Below are 20,810 nucleotides of genomic sequence, written 5' to 3'. Positions count from 1 at the left end.
GCAGCCGCAGCAGCAATGAGCCGGCCGACGCCCGCCGCCGACGCCGAGGAGGCGCCGCCCGCGCCCGCCACGCCCGCCCCCACCTCCGACCCCTCATGGAGCCGCGCCGCGCGCTACGTGCGCACCACCATGCTCAGCTCCTCGGCCTCCAGGCGGGAGCCGGCGGGCCCGTCCTCCGCCACCGCCAAGGCCGCCGACCTCACCAAAGCCAACACCTTCGCCACGCCGCGCGACCCGTCCCCCGGCGCCAAGGAGATGCAGGCCAAGACGTCCGCCCTGGCCGCCGTCAGGGAGGCCGCCGCCGCGGCCGTCCACCACGAGGGCTGGATGGTGCGCTACGGCCGGCGCAAGATCGGCCGGTCCTTCTTCCACACCAGATACTTCGTGCTCGAGTCCAAGCTGCTCGCATACTACAAGAAGAAGCCCAAGGACAGCATGGTGCGCACGCCTCATCATCGATCAAAGTTTGAATTGAAATCCATCATCAATTTTTGTGTCTGTTTCTGGGGGATTTTTGTCTTGTTTGATCGACATCAAATTTGTGCGCCTCATCATCAATTTTGTCTTGTTTGATCGTTAGTTATCTGCATTCATTTAATTCTGATATCCTGATGGGACTATTTCATCCTAACGATTCCAAGATAAATGTTATTAAGAAATTTGTGCATATGCAGGTGCCGCTAAAGTCACTTCTAATCGACGGGAATTGCAGGGTGGAGGATAGAGGACTGAAAACACATCACGGGCAGGTAAGTTTAATTACCATTCCCTTTCCTCATAACGGGAGTTTGCTCACTGTTACTTCTCTATCTACTCGATTTCTGAATATTGGTCGTTGAATGATCTCGATTATGGCGTCGAACTGTATATGTTACTGCATGCATGCTGCTGCAAGAAACTTATAGATGTTGTAATTTCTCTTTTTTATACACAAAAATAGTTTCCTCTATTTATATGTAGATTGATCCAGAATTGTCCTCATTTCAGTAATGCATAAGTCTTGAATTATTAGGTACCCTATGATTCTGACAGTGTGAAATAGCTAAATCTTCCATGCACACCATTATGTTGATTTTATTCAGAAAAAAAAAACACCTCCATTCATTTCTGCTCTTGTGCATGCACGATGCAGCAATCACCAATTAACTTAACACACTGACATTTTTCATTGCCTGTATAATTGGGGAAATGATTTTTTCTCTTGCTGATTTTTCTTTTCAGATGATTTATGTCCTTTGCGTTTATAACAAGAAAGAAAAGGAGCACCAAATCACGGTTTGTTCTAAGCTGAGAGCCCTTCAACACTGTCACTTGGTCTCTGTTCTATGCTGTAACTAAAACTTAATTCTCAGATGGGTGCGTATGACATTGAAGACGCACTGGCTTGGAAAAAGAAGATAGAGCAGATAATCGATCAGGTTCAGTCAGGCTTTGTTTGAGTGGAATTCTACATAAGTAACACAATTAAATAACATATCTAAGAGATGTTCAATAATCACATTATTTGACAATTAAGCAGTAGGAAGTATTGATGTACAATAAATTTCTTAGTCATTTTCTTTAATAGTAATGATATATATATATATATACGCTCCGTTTGTTTTTGTCGATCATCACATCTCCACATTCTTGCAGCAGCAAGACTCTATGGCAGACAAAAACCGTAAGGCCTTTGCTTCGATGGACTTCGATACGGAACTTGGAGGGCAGTTTGCATTCTCAGATCATGACAGCGCGTATGCGATGTTCCATGTCTTATATTCTCTTATACATAAACCATTCACGAATTAGACAGAAATTTAATAATTACAAAACAAATGTAGAGCTGAAGAAGAAGAGGAGCGGCCCATTTTGACTCGTAGGACGACTATAGGGAATGGTACGAAGTTACATTGACTACCTGAGTGAAGCAGAGTACTGGTCTGCATGTTGCATTTTTCACCTTTTCATGCTACGGAAATTCAACGCGTCTTTCCGGTGGTGCCAGGTCCCCCCGAATCGATACGCGACTGGACCAATGAGCCTGATATTGGGTCAAATCAGAATGAGCCGAGTCAATTTTCTTCCAAGAAGAATTGGCGGCTGCTTCGATGCCAAAATGGCAAGTCTAGGTTCCTCCTCCTTATGTCATGAACCCTTTGTTTGCGGAGGATTAACTGTAACTTGGTGTTGTCATTGGCAGGACTTCGCATCTTCGAAGAACTTCTTGAAGTCGATTACCTTGTATGTCTTGGCAGCAATCTTAACTGCTGGAGGGTTACTACTGAACAGTGCCTGAAATTCGGCATCTGACACCGACTTGTACTTCTGTGCGCTGTGTAGGCAAGAAGCTGTAGCCGTGCTATGAGGGCTGTCGGGGTAGTGGAAGCAACATGTGAAGCTATTTTTGGTCTAGTGATGAGCATGGACGTGACAAGATATGAGTAAGAGTTTGGCGTTTTAAGTCTCTGCTGTTCGAACTACTGACGTCGATGCCGATGTTTGTTCTCCACTATAGGTGGGACTGTAGCTTTCGCTACGGAAGTTTAGTTGAAGAGGTGGATGGCCACACTGCAATAATCTATCACAAGTTGCAGCTGCACTGGTGTCCAATGTAACCACACCCTCACATGTTAACATGTTTTTACCATCTATAAAATGCATTTTTGCATGTCACAAACATATAGTATTTTCTATCTCTTATCTGGATGTGTCATTAATACTGGTAGTATTTTGAATTGTCTGTCAGATTCTAGCTTATATTCTTTCCATCCTAAATAACATGCAGGCTAGTTTGGCCCAGGGATCTTTGTTATGTCCGCTACTGGCGGCGGAATGATGATGGAAGCTATGGTACATTCTTGAATTTTCCATATAGCTGTCACATTTCCTGCCTGTAGTGTCTTCTCATTTACAGTGTATGTTTGTTGTTACATATATGCAGTTGTTCTGTTTCGATCTGTCGACCATCCTAACTGTGGCCGGCAAAGAGGGTATGTGAGGGCTTTCATCGAAAGTAAGTCTCTTTCCGACCATCGGCCATCCTTCATTTACCTGAGAGGATGAGACTCTTCAAATAAACAAAATTAACTTGGGTTCAATTTTCTCCCTTTTCTGAACTTCACACTAGTTCAGGTGGTGGGTTCAAGATTACTCCTCTCAAGTGTCGCAACGGACGGCCCCGTACCCAGGTCCAACACCTTATGCAGATTGATCTGAAAGGATGGTTCCTCAACTACTCCGCTTCCTTTCAGTACCATACTTTGCTGCAAATACAGAACTGTGTTGCCGGTACTGCATGCGTGGTTTTTCCCTTATTATTGGAGAGCATATATGGTTCACCAATTCGTTCTGGTGCTTACGGCTTTAATTTACACTTACTGCCAGGCCTGCGCGAGTACTTCTCACAGACAGATGAATGCCATATAGCTCCAAGGATTCCTGTGATGGAGAAAATGTTCGATCCATCGGCAGATCAGAAAAACCCGCAGCCTCGTGCAATCGACAAGATTAAACCATTAGATAAAGACCAAAAAGATGGTAGAAACATGTCAATCATCGAGGAAGAATCCGATGAGGACGATGACTACCAAGTTCCTGAAGCTAACATAGAGGTTACATATCCTAGACCACACTGATAGTTTTTTTCTTTTCCAATTGAGTATATCTTAAACCACACTATGAACAACCGTTTCAACAGTTTTTTCACACTTCATAATAAACATTTTGGAAAATTAATGTACAGGATGACTCCAACAAATCTGACAACGACGCTAAGCCAGGTTTGATTACCGCTTCCTATCTGCGTGCTTGCATTATCATGTGTGCTGTCAAGTTCCTATGGCAGATGATCTTTTTTGCTCTAACGGTGATAGCTTTGCCGTGGCAGAAGAACCTCCAGAAAAGATTGATTTATCGTGCTTTTCGGGCGTCCTTCATCGTGATCCGGATGAGAAAACCCGCAACTGTTGGACAGTACCTGATAGCACCCTCTTTAAAGTTCGCAGCAAGAACTTCCCCACTGATAAATCGAAGGTCTAAATCTTCCATTTTATTCTTAGCTAATTATGAAGAACTTCAACACACTCACATTGAAGTTACAGATACCTGCAGCAAGTTACCTCATGGAGCTCGCTGCGATCGACTGGTTTAAGGACACCAAGCGTATGGACAATGTTGGCAGGCAGAAAGGCTGTGTTGCTCAGGTAAACATGAAAATTTATCAGAAATTTTCTTCAGTTAAATTTCTGAGCAGGACCACTTTTGAATTAATGCTTGTTTCTCTCTGAAGTAGTAATATAAGAGAATGAAATTGCATCCTTGTTCATACTTTCATTTTTCCGCTGCTACCGGTTTTGTAGCTTGCTGCTGAGAAAGGGATGCACACATTTGTTGCCAACATACAAGTGAGTGACATTCTTAATAGATTTCTTTGTAACATATTATTCATGTGTTTGTAGACTTCTGTCAAACTTCTTTTCCAAAGGAAGCATTTTTGGTGAAGTCATCAATATCCTATTGCAGATTCCTGGATCGACCCATTACAGCATAGTGATGTATTTCGTCACAAATACCATGAAAAAGGGATCGTTGCTGCAACGTTTCTTCGACGGTGATGATGAATTCCGCAATAGTAGACTGAAGCTTATACCGGCCGTTCCGAAGGTCTGTGTTTCTCACAAAAATCTTGTAGTCTGCAACTAGTTTGCTGTATTCTTCATCTTCACTCTGACTCAACAACAACAACAAAAAATCTTCAGGGTTCTTGGATAGTGCGGCAAAGTGTCGGAAGCACCCCTTGTTTGCTGGGAAAGGCCGTCGACTGCAGCTACATACGTGCCCCGGGGTACTTGGAAGTAAGTCATTGTTTATTACGTGAAATCTTCCAAATGATGGCCCGCCGATAGCTTTTTCCATATTGTGATCATGGCATTAGAATGACCAGTATAGTTTTGGGTTCGGAACATTTAACTACCGACAGAAGTTCATCATCATTATTGTTTTTTTCTTCTTCTCATTTTTGGCGAGACAATGCATCTTGACGGATAGGTTGTTTCTGCAGGTGGATGTTGACATCGGTTCTTCCGCGGTAGCCAATGGGGTTCTGGGGCTGGTGTTTGGTGTTGTCACAACATTGGTAGTTGACATGGCCTTCCTAATACAGGTAGGAACCCCAAATGCCAATTTTAAAGCATGTTTATATTGAAGAAAAAGAAAATCTAGTCTTATCTTATCAATAATTCAATATGCACATCGTACTTTGCCGGATACAGGCGAACACGTACGAGGAGCTCCCGGAGCAGGTGATCGGCGCTGCTCGGCTGGCTCACGTCGAACCAGCGGCAGCAATAGTTCCTGACCTTGATAATACCAACAGCGACAGTAAAGATAGCAACAACGACGACAACATCACCAACAACAACAGCACTAACAACAACAACGCGACTTCCTCAGAGGACGATTCGTCCAAGAAAACCAACTGATTCCGTCGGTGTGCGTGCGTGAAGATTAATTTGTTGATTCTTTTTCGTTTCTTCTTTCCTCTTCCATTAGTCACTCGAGCACTGCACCAACTCGCAGCCCGGTCTTGAGTTCAGAACCTGAGGCAGTGTTGATTTTGTTCATTCTTTTATTCGTTACAATTCATTTTTTCTTTTCAACTTCATTTTCGGTGTCTGGAAGCACTTGGATGTAAATTACGCGCGCGCAGAATCCAGATTGATATACGCGCTCCGCTTCCTTACACTTTTACAAGGTATATATTTGTTAATATATGTATGATCCAATAGGTGACATTCAGGTTAAATTGTTACATACTACAGACTTCAGAGTATATCATATATATGTAAACATTACTCTGTTTCGAAGCAAAGGAACCATTTTGTTCGTTTTCTGAGCTTGTTAACAATTTAATGTCCATGTCCATTTGCTATGGCTTATAAACCGGACCGGGGTAGCCATCATAATCTCTAGGCTAGACTGTTGAGCCCTATGATACCACTATGAGTCTATCACAAGCATGAATATTACGAGTATGGAAATAGTAAATGTAAATACCTAGGATTTTATTACTTTGACTCAAGGGCTTTAACTAGGATTTTAATGCGCAGGGCATTTCATTCGTGTGGTTTTGGTAGGCCCACGGCTTCTTCGATTTGAAGGAATCGCACAGGGTTTTAATTCATGCACCATTTGATTCGTGCAATCTTAGTTTATGTAGTTTCCAAATCCAACTGGATTCAAGAGTATATGCAACATTTCCATTCCACGGTTTCTGGCTCTCGTATTTTTTTGAAATCTTATGTCACATTTTTTTTGAAAACTTATGTCACAAAATTTAATGTTTTGTTTCCAGCTCCCTATCCCAGCAATTTTAGAAAATAGAGCCTTTGATCCATTATCTTGATTTTTGTTCAGACAAGCCTTGATCCATTAAATTTTGTGGTCCGCATGATACAAAATAATAATCATAAGCAAGTGCCTTCAAATATGAATCAAACCAATTAACTTTTATGTCACATAAATTGCACATTAATACAATGACTCTTGGTAAAACCCTTGTCTTAACAAATTAAAACACGTCTATATTATGAGATGAACGGTGCATGTTTAAAAGGGTATTTTTTTAAAAAACACATTTCTACTCTTTCTTGGCAGAGGAAATCTATCTATTAAGATACTAAGCTCCGTTGTTTGAAGCCTTCTGATGTGTCGAGGGCTATGGGTCGCTATGGGTCCCGTCTATAAGAGTGATTGTTGCTGGTTGAGAGCAACACACTTACACACACCAGTTTTCTAGGTTTTGAGAAGGTATTCCCTAGTTTTCCTGTGTTTCCCTATCGGTTTTAAAAGCTTTTCTTTTGGTTTTTTCTCTGTGTTCTTGTAGGCGTTTTTGTTAGTGTCGCAAGCGTGCTTGATAATTTTCATGCAAAATGGAATAGCAGTGTTTCCTTGGTGAAAAAACAAATTTGGGTGTAACATTTGGGGGTGACATTTGGTGTTGAATTTGTTTTTTTTTTTGCAAGCCAAAATGCCTAACCTTTTTACCTAAATTTTTGAAGGTAGCATTTTGATGTGACTACGAACACATAAAAAAATTTCTCCTATTTTTTGACATTTAAAAAATCATTTTCCACGAACAGGAGCACGCGCACCTGGGAATCGAATTGGATTTCTGAACTTCTCGTAATCGACTATGAATCATTGCACATAACCTGCTCTACCTACTGCAACTCAAAACTCACAAGTAAGTAATTTTCAGTAAATAGAAAATATTTCTTCTCAACCCATAATTAAGACCGTTCTCTCCATCATCACCAAACCAGTTGTTGGTTGGCCCCTGTCGTGCGTGTATATATATAGTAGTACAGCAAAGAAGTGGCATTTAACGTCCCTAAAAAAGTGGCATTTGACGAATACAATCTTGTCGTCGTGTGCTTGTCATTAGTCTCATTTCTTCACTGTATATTCATTTCATTTTGCACCCACGCTGATAAGTTAGTATATGTATTCATATTTGGTGATGACATAAGGCTAGTCATAATGACGAGTAACTTAGACTAGGGTCATGCATATGACACTAGTCTATATTACCTTCATAGTGCAAAGTATCATAGAGGTTTTATGATAGATTATTGCATTTATTAGAGCATCTCCAGTTGCGCCCCCAACAAGGCCCCCCAGGTGATTTTTAGTTTTTTTACACTCCGGCGAGTTGTAGCAATGTTCGCCTGCGTCTATACAGATGGTAAACCTGCCCAATTAACAGCAGCGAACAATGTGTATGCGGACGAAAAACCCAGAACCAAGGCCCAATACGCCCTCAAGGGCAAAAACGATCCATTATATGTTCAATATACGTGGATGGCTCGGTTTTCGCCCGGTTTTCCGTTAATTAACTGGGCAATTCTCTTCTGCTTAATTAATCGATGAGGCAGATCTTTTGCCTCCGTTTCGAATATACGTGGATGGACGAAATTATATGTGAAGGACTAAAAACAATTCAGAGAACCTACGAGGAGGACAAAACCAAAAATATCACCTTGTTTTACTAGTAGGGGTAGGTATAGGTATACATATATACTCCCTCTGTTCCTAAATGTAAGTCTTTTTAGAGATTTCACTACAAACTACATATGAATGTATATAGACATATTTATAGTGTAGATTCACTCATTTTGCTACGTATGTAGTCTATTGTGAAAGCTCTTACATTTAGGAACGGAGGGAGTATAATATAGATTGGATGTGCGTTGGCAACTCAAAAAGGTATTACTCCCTCAACATCTATTTTATCTATTTCAAGGACAAGTATTTTCGGACGGAAGGAGTACTGTGTAGGCTAGTTCTGTACGATTAGGAAGTGATCGGGCTTGCCGGTTATTAGTTTAGGGAAGTGTCCTGGCTTTGTAAAGCCACGTGTGAGTCAAAATAGAAGTGCTAGTCGTGCTGTGTTAGGAAAGCTACTTTTGTATTGGAAAAGTACTAGTTCGTGTTAGCTGTTGAGTCCTAGTCCGTGATTAGGGGTGGATTACCGAGTTGCTCGACTCGTTCAGCTCGCGCTCGTTAAGCTTGGGTCGGTTGATTTTGCGCCTATTAGAGGGTACGAGATGTACCCTTGGCAAAAGTTTTTGTTCGCGTGCATTCGTGTGTTTCGATGTGATCGACTCTTTGGGAGAGTTTCAACAGTCTAGTTTCAATAAATTAAGAACATGAGAACACTTGTCGGAGAGTAAGTAGCGCATGGCGTAACGGGAAGGTGCACACATTGAAATTGAAAGTATCGGTTCTTCATCCATCAGAACAACACTGAAGTGAAGACGTAGAGAGAAGACAAAACACCCTACTAACCGTAATTGGCTACACAACTACTGTGCCGATGATTTCACATGGATTTCTGGGCATTCTGCATAAATTATATATGGGTTCATCAAAGTATGTGCTCCCACGGTTTCTTTTTGGCCAGCATATAAAATTTGGTCAATGTCAAACTACACAAAGTTTGACCAAATTGATATCAAAACGTATGAACATTTACAATACTACTAAAATTGTATAGTATGAGTATACATTTCATGGTTCATCTGATAATATTGATTATTTATATTGTGAAGGTTGATGTTTTTATTAATATAAAGTTAGTCAAACTTTACAAAGCTTGACTTTGACCAAACTTTATCTGCAGACTAAAAAGAAACAGAGGGAGCAAATAGGAGAGGTCAAAAGGGTTGCATCAACTTTGTGCAAAACAATATTACATTAAAGTTTCCGCATTACAGTTTTTCTTAAAATATACTCCCACCTAGTGAGTTCTGACGAAGGTTCAGTTCCTCGAGTTGAGTACAACTTCCTATACTTGCAGGTATCCTTCCACTAATGTTGTTCTCATCCAGTTTCAATGAAATTAGCTTAACAAGATTACCAATAGTATCTGGGATTTGCCCCGACAGTTTGTTGTGTGCAAATGATAGATGGACCAAGCGGTGCAAATTACCAATAGTTGGTGGTATATTTCCAGTGATAAGATTGTAATCCATGTAAACCCTAGTGAGGCTCTTAAGATTGCCAATCTCCGGTGGTATAGGCCCAGAAATTTTGTTTTCCCTTAGCCAAAGCCACTCGAGACTATCAGAAAGATTGCCTATCGAACTTGGCATTTTGCCTTGAAGATGGTTCCCAACCAACAGCAGCTTAGTCAACCTGGTACAATTTGTGAGTGAAGACATAAATCCCCAGTTTCCTGCTTCTAGCCTGTTGTATGACAAATCAAGTTCCTCCAAATTTGGCAATGTCCCAAAGAAGGGTATGAACCCAGTTAGTGTGTTGTTATACAAGTAAAGACGACGAAGGTTGTAAGCTTTTGGAAGAGAAGCTGGGATTGGGCCATCAAACTTGTTTGTTGAGAGCACTAATGTCTGAATATTCGGGAGTGTGTAGCTAATATTGGGGGGTAACCTTCCAGCAAGCGAGTTGTTTCCTAGGCTAAGAAATGTCAGAGATGACATATTGAAGAGAGATGGTGGAACTGTCCCAGACAAGTTGTTGGCAGTCAATGCCAGTATCTGCAGAGGTGAGATATGACCTAAGCTCTCTGGTATGCTCCCGACTAAATTGTTCCCTGTAAGACGAAGATCCACAAGGGAGGAAAGGTTCCCTAGTGAGGAAGGCATTTTTCCTGAAATATGATTATCACTTAAATCGAGGTATTCAATAGGGGGATAGGTGGCAGTAACAACAGGTATGGAACCAACAAGGTTGTTCTGTTGGAGGGAAATGTCAACAAGAGATGATGTGTTGAAGAGAGCCTTTGGCAGTTTTCCACCAAGACTATTGCTATTGAGCCAAAGTATTCGGAGGGATGAACTATATGCCAGGGACTCCGGGATGACCCCTGTTAGAGCGTTCACCCCAAGATTGACATATGTGAGAGAAGGGCTGCTGCCCAAAGATGGCGGTATGTTACCTTCCAAATTGTTCCTGCTGAGGTTGAGCTCACGGAGACGGCGCAGGAGGCCAATCTCCGATGGTATGCCACCACTTAAGTTGTTGTTTGACAGCTGCAGCCTTGTAATAGAAGTCAGGTTAGCAACGCAAGGTGATATGGAGCCTGATATGCCTTCCGACTCGAGGTCCAGCGCAATCACACGGCGAGGATACGGTTTGCTGCAGGTGATCCCATGCCACTCGCAAACATCAAAGGACTTATTGCTCCATGAAGCTAAAACTCGTGCTGGGCCTGAGAGTCTGGACTTGAAGCAAAGGAGGGCCTGTCTATCATTTTCAGTTTCCTTGCAGATGGCTAGTGGTAGGCTGCAAAGGAAGCAAAAGAGGTATAGAAACCAAACAAAGCTTGGAAACAAGACAGCGGAAGATGGCATGGCTGTGGTAGGTTACAGCTATGGAGTGTAGAAATCAAAGTTCTCATGTGCAGGAGGATGTCTAAGTACTCGGCTGTGGAGTGCGACGGCATGAATATATATTCACGGCTCAGCCATCAATATGGTGTGGTGTGGAACGGAGATGATGCAAGCCACACGACTTGCTTTTGAATCGATATCGGATTTGGCGTCCATCGGATCTAGTGTTTGCCGACTGAATTAGTTTTGACTTGGAGGTGGTTGTTCAAAGCCCAAACTTGCGAAATGAAATACTCCGTTCCTTTTTATAAGACGTTTTGGACAGCTGACATTGAACTGTCTTGTGCTCTGTCTAAAATTGTCTAAACGTCTTATAAAAGAGAACAGAGGGAGTAGTTGGTGTTGTGAGCATGCATTTGGACGCTAAGAGATTTGACCCTCTGCTTACACTGCATTGACCCAAACACGAGGAATGCATGTAGTTGCCTGAGGTGCAGTGTGAATGCACGCTTCATCTTGAAGAATAATGAGCTAAAAGTGGAGAGAACTAAATATATGTACTAACATCTTGGACACATCTGGGTTGGTGGATAGCATATACTAGTCATGTTTTTCCAATGCAGTGACGTTGGCGATGAGGCAGGCCGCTCGGATTTTTCCTATATGTAGGGGATCAATCCTTCACTTGACTCTCAACCCACCTTCCGAATACTACTAACATAGTACCAAGTTGTACCTTGAACTCCCCTGCAAAAAAAGGAAAAAGTTGTACCTTGAACTGAGACCAAGGTAATTTAGCCAGCTATATATGGCGTCTGCTGGAACAGGAGGCGACAAGTACCGGTCGTTCATGGACGGCGAGGGCGAGAAGAACACCGTGTGGAGGCATGGAGTCCCTCCCAACTTCGACGTCGTGAACAAGCTCTTCGAGGAAGAGAGGACTAAGGTACCCACAATATGTTTTTCCACGATCGAATACATACACCCTGTGCTTCTTCTATATATGTGCTTCTTCACGCCTTTCCTCTTAAGCCGGCCTATCATAACGTAAGCCGGCCTTCTGGGCCTTGAGCCTCCTGGGCCCCCGGGTCCCGTCGCTCCTCTGATCCGCTTGCCAGGTCACCCATAAGTCTCTAGGATCAGGCGGGTCACTTAGTGTGTCGTCCAGTCAGGGCGGGTCATTAGTGAGTCGCCAAGTCCGGTCGGGTTATACTTCCGGCCGGTTTACACCGCGGGGTATATCCCCGACATTAGCCCCCAAATTTAGCTTGGATTTATCCATGGTAAACTTATGCTGCAAAAATAAACACAAGAACAAATTTGACAGGTTGTGCTCCGGGTTAAGAATTCTTATAAACCGGCACCTAAACATCCTTAAGTCCTTGTCATTTCCTTTTTCTAGAAAATCCGGGTCAATAGACCAGCTTCACACTCAATTTGCTTGTAGAAGAAATATTGTAAACAAATAATCCATTTGAGTCGGCTTCCAAAGCGCCGGCTTAAAAAGTATAGGTCTTGATATACTCATCTGATTTTCAACCGGCTTAAAGATGTAGATCTTGCCGAGTTATAATTTCCAAAGTCTCCGGGTTATAAAAGACTGATGATGTCGAGTCATAATTGTTGTTGACACCGGGTCATGTAATTGATCTTCCTGATTTACTCAAAGCTGAGAATTTTGAAGATGTTCCCTCTTTATATGTATAATACATGTAGCCCCCAAGTCTTAAGAGGAGAACATAGTGATAACTTAAGACTTGCTTCAATATAAATGTTGCAACCTTGAACAAATCCGAGTTATTCATCTCAATCATTAGTCATAAAACTGAATATTCCACATATGTATCCCCCAAGTGTCGGGTTGTCATGCTTGCAGCAACCTGGGACTTGTAATTGCCTTATGCTCGTAAAATTTCAACCAGTGTAATCCCCAAGGGCCGGGTCATTATGCAATAATGAGCAGGGACTTCATAAATATGATCATGTAGACTTGAACAGCAACATGTAGTCCCCAAGGGCCGGCTTAGTAAGATAATACTGAGCTGGGACTTTATATATACTTCATTGAAAATAATATCATATGATGTAACCCTCACCATGGGGCTCGAACCCACGTCCATAAGGTTAAGAGCTTTGTACTCTACCAACTGAGTAGTGGACCTTTCAACATAATGGATTAAGACTTGTGTACCTTGAATTGTTGACAGGAGCAATTGGTAGCCCCCAAGGGCCGGCTCATTATGATGTGATGAGTTGGGTCTTCAATGAGGTGAGCAAAAATGACTTTGCATTAGCCCCCAAGTGTCATGGTGCATGCTTGCAGCGACATGAGACTTGCATATTTGATGTAACCTCAATTTGAATAATGTAGCCCCCAAGTGCCGGGTCGTAAACCTGCAGCGACTCGGGACTATTCCTTCCATTGTAGAATAAATCATATCCATTAATAAAATAATAGCCATTGCGCTGAAGCGACTTTGAAGACCTCCATCATAATATTGGCTATTGATAACCATAATAAGAATCCAGCCATGTTGGCTATTAAATATTTGAATAATATAATCCGGTATGAAAACCTCAGTCATTTAATATCATCACGAAAATCCAGCCAACTTTGGCTATTAAAGATTTGAATACCTCATCAGTTGACAAGTAAATCCAGAGTTTTAATATCTGGCGGCTCTTGGCCGATGACGACTTAATGTGCATTCATTGTAACCCGGCGGCTTGTAGCCTTTGAGAAAATCAAGAATTGATAACCCTTTTGAGACACCAATTTCAATCTTTGATGATGGGCTTGAACTTAATCATTTATGTAAGTCATAGCTCTGTAAATCCTGCAGAGAGTTTAAAAAACATATGCCCTGGCGATTTAACATCAAAAGCCGGGGCGGGTAACCACCCGAATGTAGTCTTTATCCTGCACATAAGTAGATCACAAGATCCCTATGATCCTTTGAATGATACCGCCGATTTATGTGACCCGGATAGTGAAGTTGATAACTCAACTATGTAAGAGCCGGCACATATGATATTTGTTATGTGCTGACAACTTTATTGATCAAGGTTAAGACGGTGGAATCGAAGCCACTCCCTAGACGCTTTCAAATATGATCAAAAAAGTCTCAAGACAAAGTCAAATAAGCTGCGATTGCCAAAAAACTGTACAAGAAACAGACAAAATTTTGAGGCTTCTGATTCGAATACGATCAGTAAACCGTTCCAAAGGGGTTAAGCTAAGATTCGAATACGATCATATAGCCCCCAATGGCTTTGGCGATGCCGATCAAGAGGGTATCGACAGCTATGTTCTCTTTGGTTCGAATACGACCTATGTTTGAACAGGAAGCCCCCAAATGACCTTAAGAGTTGTTTAGCGACGCTGATTCGTATACGATCCACATCGATTCCCAAAGGGGTTGAGCTATGATTCGGATACGATCAAGAAGCCCCCAAGTGGGTTCGGCAGTTTGCCAATCAAAAGGGTATCGACTGCTATGTTCTCTTTGGTTCGAATACGACCTATGTTTGAACAGGAAGCCCCCAAGTGACCATAATAAGATAAGCCGTAAGGCAGGATACCTATGTTTAAACCGCGCATCATGGCAGCAAGTTCTTTTCGGCACCATGTAATCTTTCTGAGAACTCGAACTTGCGAGAGATTAATTCTTTTTGAACCGGAAGTTTAAACCGGATTTGAAAGCTTCAAAACTTTGTAAGAGATAAATTTACCTTGAGCCGGATTTGAACCGGATTTGAGAGCTTCAAAGCCTTGTGGTAAATAAATTTCCCTTGAACCGGTTTTTAAACCAGATATTAAGAGTGTCAGTGCTTTGTGGGAGAGAGATGTCTCTTGAACCGGATTTTAAACCGGAGTCCTTCTTTTTAAGCCGGAATTTTTCTGACGGCCTTTAAATTTTTCACCAATATAGCGGTAGCCTCTGGAACCGGGTTACCTTCCCTCCAATGACCCGGAGTTCTTGAATCCATTGAAACCGGCTAATTTTGCCGAGCCATACCATTGTAGCCCCCGAGTCTCAAGATGACTCGAAGAGTTGGCTTGAGATTCTCCATATTTGTCCATAGCAGAAGGTGTATATCATTGGTGTTGATAACGCGATGTGAATCCACAGAAAGTTGAGGTGACTGCGGCGGGTTATAAATGATCCCGTATGAACCGTGTCAGCAACTCGGCCAATGGTTCCTTCCAACTGGCTGTTTGGACTTAACCAAACCTTAGTAGCGATGACTTGTGCGCCTGTCCATTGAGCCATCCAGTGCAGACGGCGGCTGATAATACATGATAATTCGCCTCCAATTTGTCGGAAGAAAACCGGGCTTCCCAAGTTGTGACTTGCTCATACTCAATAAATAACTCACGCAGACAGGTGTGGCCCGATGTGGATTGATGTAGACCAGGCCACGAGAGACGGGCGGTAAAGACGACCGCAACATCTGAGGCGGCCCAGACAGATAAACCGGCCGTGGCGTTTGTAAGCCGGTGCGGACGAGCAAGTTGTCCTCCTTGTTGTAAGCCGACGTGGTCGCAAGAGACGGCCACGGTGTTGTAAGCCGGTGCGGGAGTCCGTTGAGTAACGACGACCACCTATGCCCAAAGATGTTGGCATGCCTACATCTCCGCCGTATAATATGGCATAAATAATTGCCCTGCATAAACAATATTGCAGACCAAGGCAAAGACAAACTTGTTCTTTGGCAAAAAACAACACATGCTAATAAAACAAACTCGGATGGATATCACCTGATTTGTTTGGATGAAGGATAACCCGTTTATCGCGACAGAGGTAGCTCAGACAGACCAGCGACTCAATATAGTTCTGGCGGCTCAGGCAGACCGGCGACTTAGTATAACCCCGGCGGCTCAAAGCAGCAAGGGCGGCTCAACGCGGCTCCGGCGGGTTGATGTAGATTAAGCTGCACGGGTGGCGACTTCCGCACACCTGTTTCCATCAGTAAGCGGGCGCAGACGCCGGTGCGTGATGGTGCTGACGTACACTTCAGAGGCACAACCCGGCACCACCTTTGCTGCACATAAAAATATATAGACCAAAGTAATTGTTCTTTGACAAAAAATAAATATATGCCAAAAAATATACTTAGAAGGATGTCACTGGATTTTTTTACGGGTTTTTTGATGAGATGACTGACGGTACATGAACCAGTCAGCTTAAGGTGCAGCAGCAGTCAACCCCGCACGGTGTAACCACGGAGTTGCAGGAGTCGCCAGCTTTAGCACTGAATAAGTTGTTGATGACGCAGTTCCTCAGCATGCTTATGGGCAAGTGCGGGTGAGCGAACCACGGCGGCGGCAGAATTGAGGGTGCTCGGGGCGTTCAGTGACCCGGAGCAGAGGAGGAGTTGTGGCCTATGTCCCTTGTACGTTACAGAGGTAACTTCAATTCGTCATGTATAGACCCAATTGCATTCTGTATCTTCATTTTTTTAGGGAAGCGGACTGCCAAGCTAGCTAGCTAGGGTTTATTGCCGACCGGAGAAGAGGTTGGTCAAGATCCGGATCTGGTTGGATCTCCACTCTAGTTCCAGGTCCGGTTGTAGATGCTCTACTAGTTTCTTCTCTAGCTTCAATTTGTCAATAGGTATTGTGTAGTGTAGTAATACATATTATTTCTTGTATGGAATTGGCTTCATCGTGGAAACTTAGAATTTTGGAACCAACCCAATTATTTATCTGCTAAAAAGGTTCTTTGAATTTATCAATGGTAACAAAATTTTGATGGTAAACTCACCATCTCAATAAGAAAAGGTCACCTCGACTCGTATTCACCGTTCATCCCTCCAACCAAACACATCATGCCTATCTCCAACCACTTTGACATTCTACCCATCCAAATAAAGAAGTGACTATACCTGGCTGGGAAGTTGCAGGCCTCAACTCTTGCATCGAGGTTTTCACTTGTTGAGTCAATATTTATTTCTTCGTGAAAATAGGCGGGCATTTAACTAGTCACAATTGAACCCAATGTGATTTAAAATTCATTTAAAATACACCAAAGGCCTCTTTGATTCAAAGGTTTTTATAGGATTTGTTAAAAATTAAAATTCTTGGGAATTTTTCCTACGTTGGTCGTTTGATTTATAGGATTCGATCCTATAGTAATTTTTTGTAAGGATTAATTTGTAGTACATTTCATAGGGGTTCTATCATCCACCCTAACCTCTTGGAAGAATCCTTTGTTTCTCCAATGATATGATAAAATCCTATAAGAATCTAATGGGCATGTCATTTCAATCCTACATTTTTTCTGTTCCTACATTTTTGCAATCTTGTGAATCAAACAGCCCCATGCATATTGCATGGTAAAGAATTCTCACACGTAGATGGAATGACTGCTAGTGGATCAAGATAGTAATTTTAACAGTTATACCAATTATGATAATATGGAAGCACACCCACTGAAATAAACTAAAAGTAATGAGGATGATTAGGGCATCTTCAACGCCGACCATCAAACCTTCCGCATCCGTCTGAACTGTGATGTCCGGACCGCAGAAGCCATCCAATACAGACTTGTATTGGTCTGCGGCGCAGTCTAGACATGCTTTCTCCTGCAAACTGGAGCCAAATGTGGAGGAGATTTGCGGGAGCCTGGTGTCACGCCCAATATGCGACCCTATCCAAAAGGAACTCGAAGGTCCCACCAAGGATAGACCCGCATATTGAAACGCTTTTGCAAGGTGGATATCATTACATCAACATTACATAATAGATGGGGATACATACACGAGGCATACAATGCCACATGAATACAACATCACAATACATCAGAGCATCATCCGACTACGGATGAATCACAAACAGAAACTCAAACGACATCCACCCTGCTAGCCCAGGCTGCCGACCTGGAACCTATCCCCTGATCGAAGCAGAAGCAGAAGAACTCAACGCAAGCAAGCATCGCTCTCGCGTCATGATCATCGCATGAACCTGTACCTGCAACTGTTGTTGTAGTAATCTGTAAGCCACGAGGACTCAGCAATCCCATTCCCATGGGTATCAAGACTAGCAAAGCTTAATAGGAAAGGAAGGGGTAAAGTGGTGAGGTTGCAGCAGCGACTAAGCATATATGGTGGCTAACATACGCAAAATAAGAGCGAGAAGAGAAGCAAAGGAACGGTCGTCAACTAGCAATGATCAAGAAGTGATCCTGAACTCCTACTTACGTCAAACATAACCCAGAAACCGTGTTCACTTCCCGGACTCCGCCGAGAAGAGACCATCACGGCTACACACGCGATTGATGCGTTTTAATTCGGATCTGGTGTCAAGTTATCTACAACCGGACATTAACAAATTCCCATCTGCCTATAACCGCAGGCACGGCTTTTGAAAGATTATACCCTGCAGGGGTGTCCCAACTTAGCCCATGACAAGCTCTCGCGATCAACGAAGGAATAGACCTTCTCCCTGGAAGACCCGATCAGACTCGGAATCCCGGTTTACAAGACATTTCGACAATGGTAAAACAAGACCAGCAAAGCCGCCCGATGCGCCGACAATCCCGATAGGAGCTGCACATATCTCGTTCTCAGGGCAACACCGGATAAGCGAAGCGTACAGGAACCGACGAATCCAAGTTGCCAAGGAAATAGTCCCGCACGGTGCTCTAGTTTGGACCAACACTTAGACAAGCACTGGCCCGGGGGGGCTGTAATAAAGATGACCCTTGGGTTAATTACTCCCAAGGGAAATATAGGTGGTGGTGAGGCAAATGGTAAAACCAAGGTTGGGCCTTGCTGGAGGAGTTTTATTCAAAGCGAACTGTCAAGGGGGTCCCATAAATCACCCGACCGTGTAAGGAACGCAAAATCCGGGAACATAACACCGGTATGACGGAAACTAGGGCGGCAAGAGTGGAACAAAACACTAGGCAAAAGGCCGAGCCTTCCACCCTTTATCAAATATATAGATGTATTAATAATATAAGAGATATTGTGATATCTCAACCAAAATCCTGTTCACCATAGAGCAATCTTCAACTTCACCTGCAGCTAGCAACGCTATAAAAGGGGCTGAGCAAAAGCGGTAACATAGCCAAACAATGGTTTGCATAGGAAAGGTGTCAAGGTTAGAGGTTCATGGCAACATGGGATGGCTCGACAAACAGATGATAGGTAGCGCAGCAAAGCGATAGAACGAAGCAACTAGCATAGCAATGATAGTAGTGAGATCCAGGGTAGCGGTCATCTTGCCTGAAATCCCGCTAGAAAGAAGAACGAGTTCATGAAGAAGACAAGCGGACGTAGTCGAACGAATCCTCACAATCGCAATATTACTGGAACTAAGAAGCAACACCGGAAAGAAGCAAACAACATGGTAAACAACCATCACATAAGCATGGCATGATGCACAAGCAAGTATAATGCATGTCCGGTTTAATGAGGCATGGCATGGCAAAATGCAACAGACAATACTACAAGTTAAGTGAAGCTCAATATGCAACAAAGTGACAACTATATTTTTGGAAAAACTGTGATTGTTGAATTTTAATTTACATAAAGAATATTCTTTGAAATGGAATTTTTCAGTTAATCATGTGTTTTTCTGTTCTAGATAAATAGAATATTGTGGATGTTGGATATATGGTTCCTACAAATTAGTACCTGACTTAATTTATATCATTGGTAGGTTGATGAAAACCTGAACAGTACGGAAGAGGAAATCCGGAGTCTCAGGGAGAGACTGGAGAAATCTCAGAAAGTGTACGATAGTGTCAAACAAGAAATGATAAATGCAGAGAACCTGAGAAGGCGAGAGAAGGAAAAGAGGAGCAGTCAGAAACTGGAGAACAGCATACTCAGGCACTTGAGAAGGCAAGACGGGATATAGAGATGTCGCGCAAGGAAAAGGAGATCGAGTGGCTCAGGGAGAGCCTAAAGCTGGCTAATAAAGAGAAGGAAAACTACAAGAGTATGTATGAGAAAAAGTGCATTATCATGTGAAAAAGCCAGCGAGGCATCTAGGGACGTGGAAATCTGTGGCACGGAGCATCGCTCTATGTGTGAACTGCTTCCATGTTACTAATTATTTTTGTTGAAGTGCTGCCATCTATTGTGTGTTTTGTGTATTGCATGCTTTGCATCGTCTGGAAATCTTTGCAATTTGTTTCCTATCTATTTCTTATTCCACCTGGGTTTCTTCCTTACATTGGCTGAAATTATAATGTGGTAAATCCATTGCAAAACAATATCATGATGCAAAGCACATTTCAGGTAGGTAATTGGTTTCTCAGCGCAAGGTTATAAGATAGGCAAAGTATCAGGCGAAAACTTAATTTAGTGAAAATCTGGAAACTTACCATCAGAGCCACTGCATGATATATGGATGGATTCGATAAGAGGTGGAATGCCTCATAGCCACTTAATAAACATATTAACAGAAATCCCCTTGTTATACACGACAGCTAGCAACACCCTTCGTCTTTTCCTCTCCCTCCTCTAGTACAGTGGTACTTGTTCTTCCTTGACGTTGGCAGCCGGCGAATCCGGGGAACCAGAGTGTGGAAGGGCTCTAATCTCCTAGCCGGCAGGGTTGAGGTGCTTACCAGCGACAGCGCTAGCATGAATTCGAGGCCATGCACGTGGTCGTGCTGGTGGATCAGGTAATGTTCGTCGTCTTCAAGTCTTGCTTTCTCAAGTGCTCGGTGTAGACGATGATGATGATGCGGTAGAATAGAAGGGTGGAGCGATACATCGGTCGCTCCGGTGATGCTTGTCCATATCCCTCCGGCTTGTCAATGTCCGAGGATGAAGATTTCTAGCCTTGTCGGCTCAGACAGATGGGCGACCTTTGCCTCGTTGGTGCTGGACCTAGTGGTGTCTGCCTCGTCGGTATTGGACATGGTGGCTTTCCTTCGCCTTGTCGGTGCCTGACAAGATATGGGTTGATTCATCGAAAAAAGACATGTCGATGAAGTGGCTTTGCCTCGTCGGAGC

General features: G+C 43.0%; 3 protein-coding genes across 4 annotated transcripts; 2 read left to right on the top strand and 1 right to left on the bottom strand.

Annotated features, from left to right (window-relative positions):
• The first annotated feature begins 305 nt into the window (after window positions 1-305).
• Window positions 306-5,866, top strand: LOC119323778 (protein ENHANCED DISEASE RESISTANCE 2-like). 2 transcript variants are annotated; one of them, XM_037597491.1, is made up of 22 exons: window positions 306-438; window positions 675-749; window positions 1,222-1,275; window positions 1,353-1,418; window positions 1,636-1,736; window positions 1,824-1,879; window positions 1,988-2,101; window positions 2,183-2,223; window positions 2,323-2,423; window positions 2,498-2,593; window positions 2,768-2,832; window positions 2,924-2,995; window positions 3,115-3,270; window positions 3,367-3,593; window positions 3,725-3,761; window positions 3,869-4,014; window positions 4,083-4,184; window positions 4,341-4,385; window positions 4,504-4,644; window positions 4,740-4,835; window positions 5,042-5,143; window positions 5,253-5,866. In XM_037597491.1, exons 1-22 carry the CDS (start codon window positions 328-330, stop codon window positions 5,460-5,462), a joined length of 2,214 nt encoding a protein of 737 aa, XP_037453388.1. In that variant the 5' UTR covers window positions 306-327; the 3' UTR covers window positions 5,463-5,866. The 2 variants fall into 2 exon arrangements, with proteins under 2 accessions (XP_037453388.1, XP_037453387.1); XM_037597490.1 differs by having other exon boundaries at window positions 328-438; window positions 1,639-1,736.
• A 3,397-nt stretch (window positions 5,867-9,263) lies between these two features.
• On the bottom strand, window positions 9,264-10,856 carry LOC119323941 (putative receptor-like protein kinase At3g47110). Its single transcript, XM_037597652.1, has one exon. It carries the CDS (start codon window positions 10,854-10,856, stop codon window positions 9,264-9,266), a length of 1,593 nt encoding a protein of 530 aa, XP_037453549.1.
• A 689-nt stretch (window positions 10,857-11,545) lies between these two features.
• On the top strand, window positions 11,546-19,913 carry LOC119326332 (pathogen-related protein-like). Its single transcript, XM_037600008.1, has 2 exons — window positions 11,546-11,781; window positions 19,504-19,913. Exons 1-2 carry the CDS (start codon window positions 11,644-11,646, stop codon window positions 19,702-19,704), a joined length of 339 nt encoding a protein of 112 aa, XP_037455905.1. The 5' UTR covers window positions 11,546-11,643; the 3' UTR covers window positions 19,705-19,913.
• The last annotated feature ends 897 nt before the right edge of the window (window positions 19,914-20,810 follow it).

This window comes from Triticum dicoccoides, chromosome 6B, assembly GCF_002162155.2.
Source record: "Triticum dicoccoides isolate Atlit2015 ecotype Zavitan chromosome 6B, WEW_v2.0, whole genome shotgun sequence".
In the NCBI taxonomy this organism is placed as follows: Eukaryota; Viridiplantae; Streptophyta; class Magnoliopsida; order Poales; family Poaceae; genus Triticum; species Triticum dicoccoides.
The sequence above is the reverse complement of the archived record's forward strand: the minus strand, read 5'-3'. Positions and strand labels throughout refer to the sequence as shown.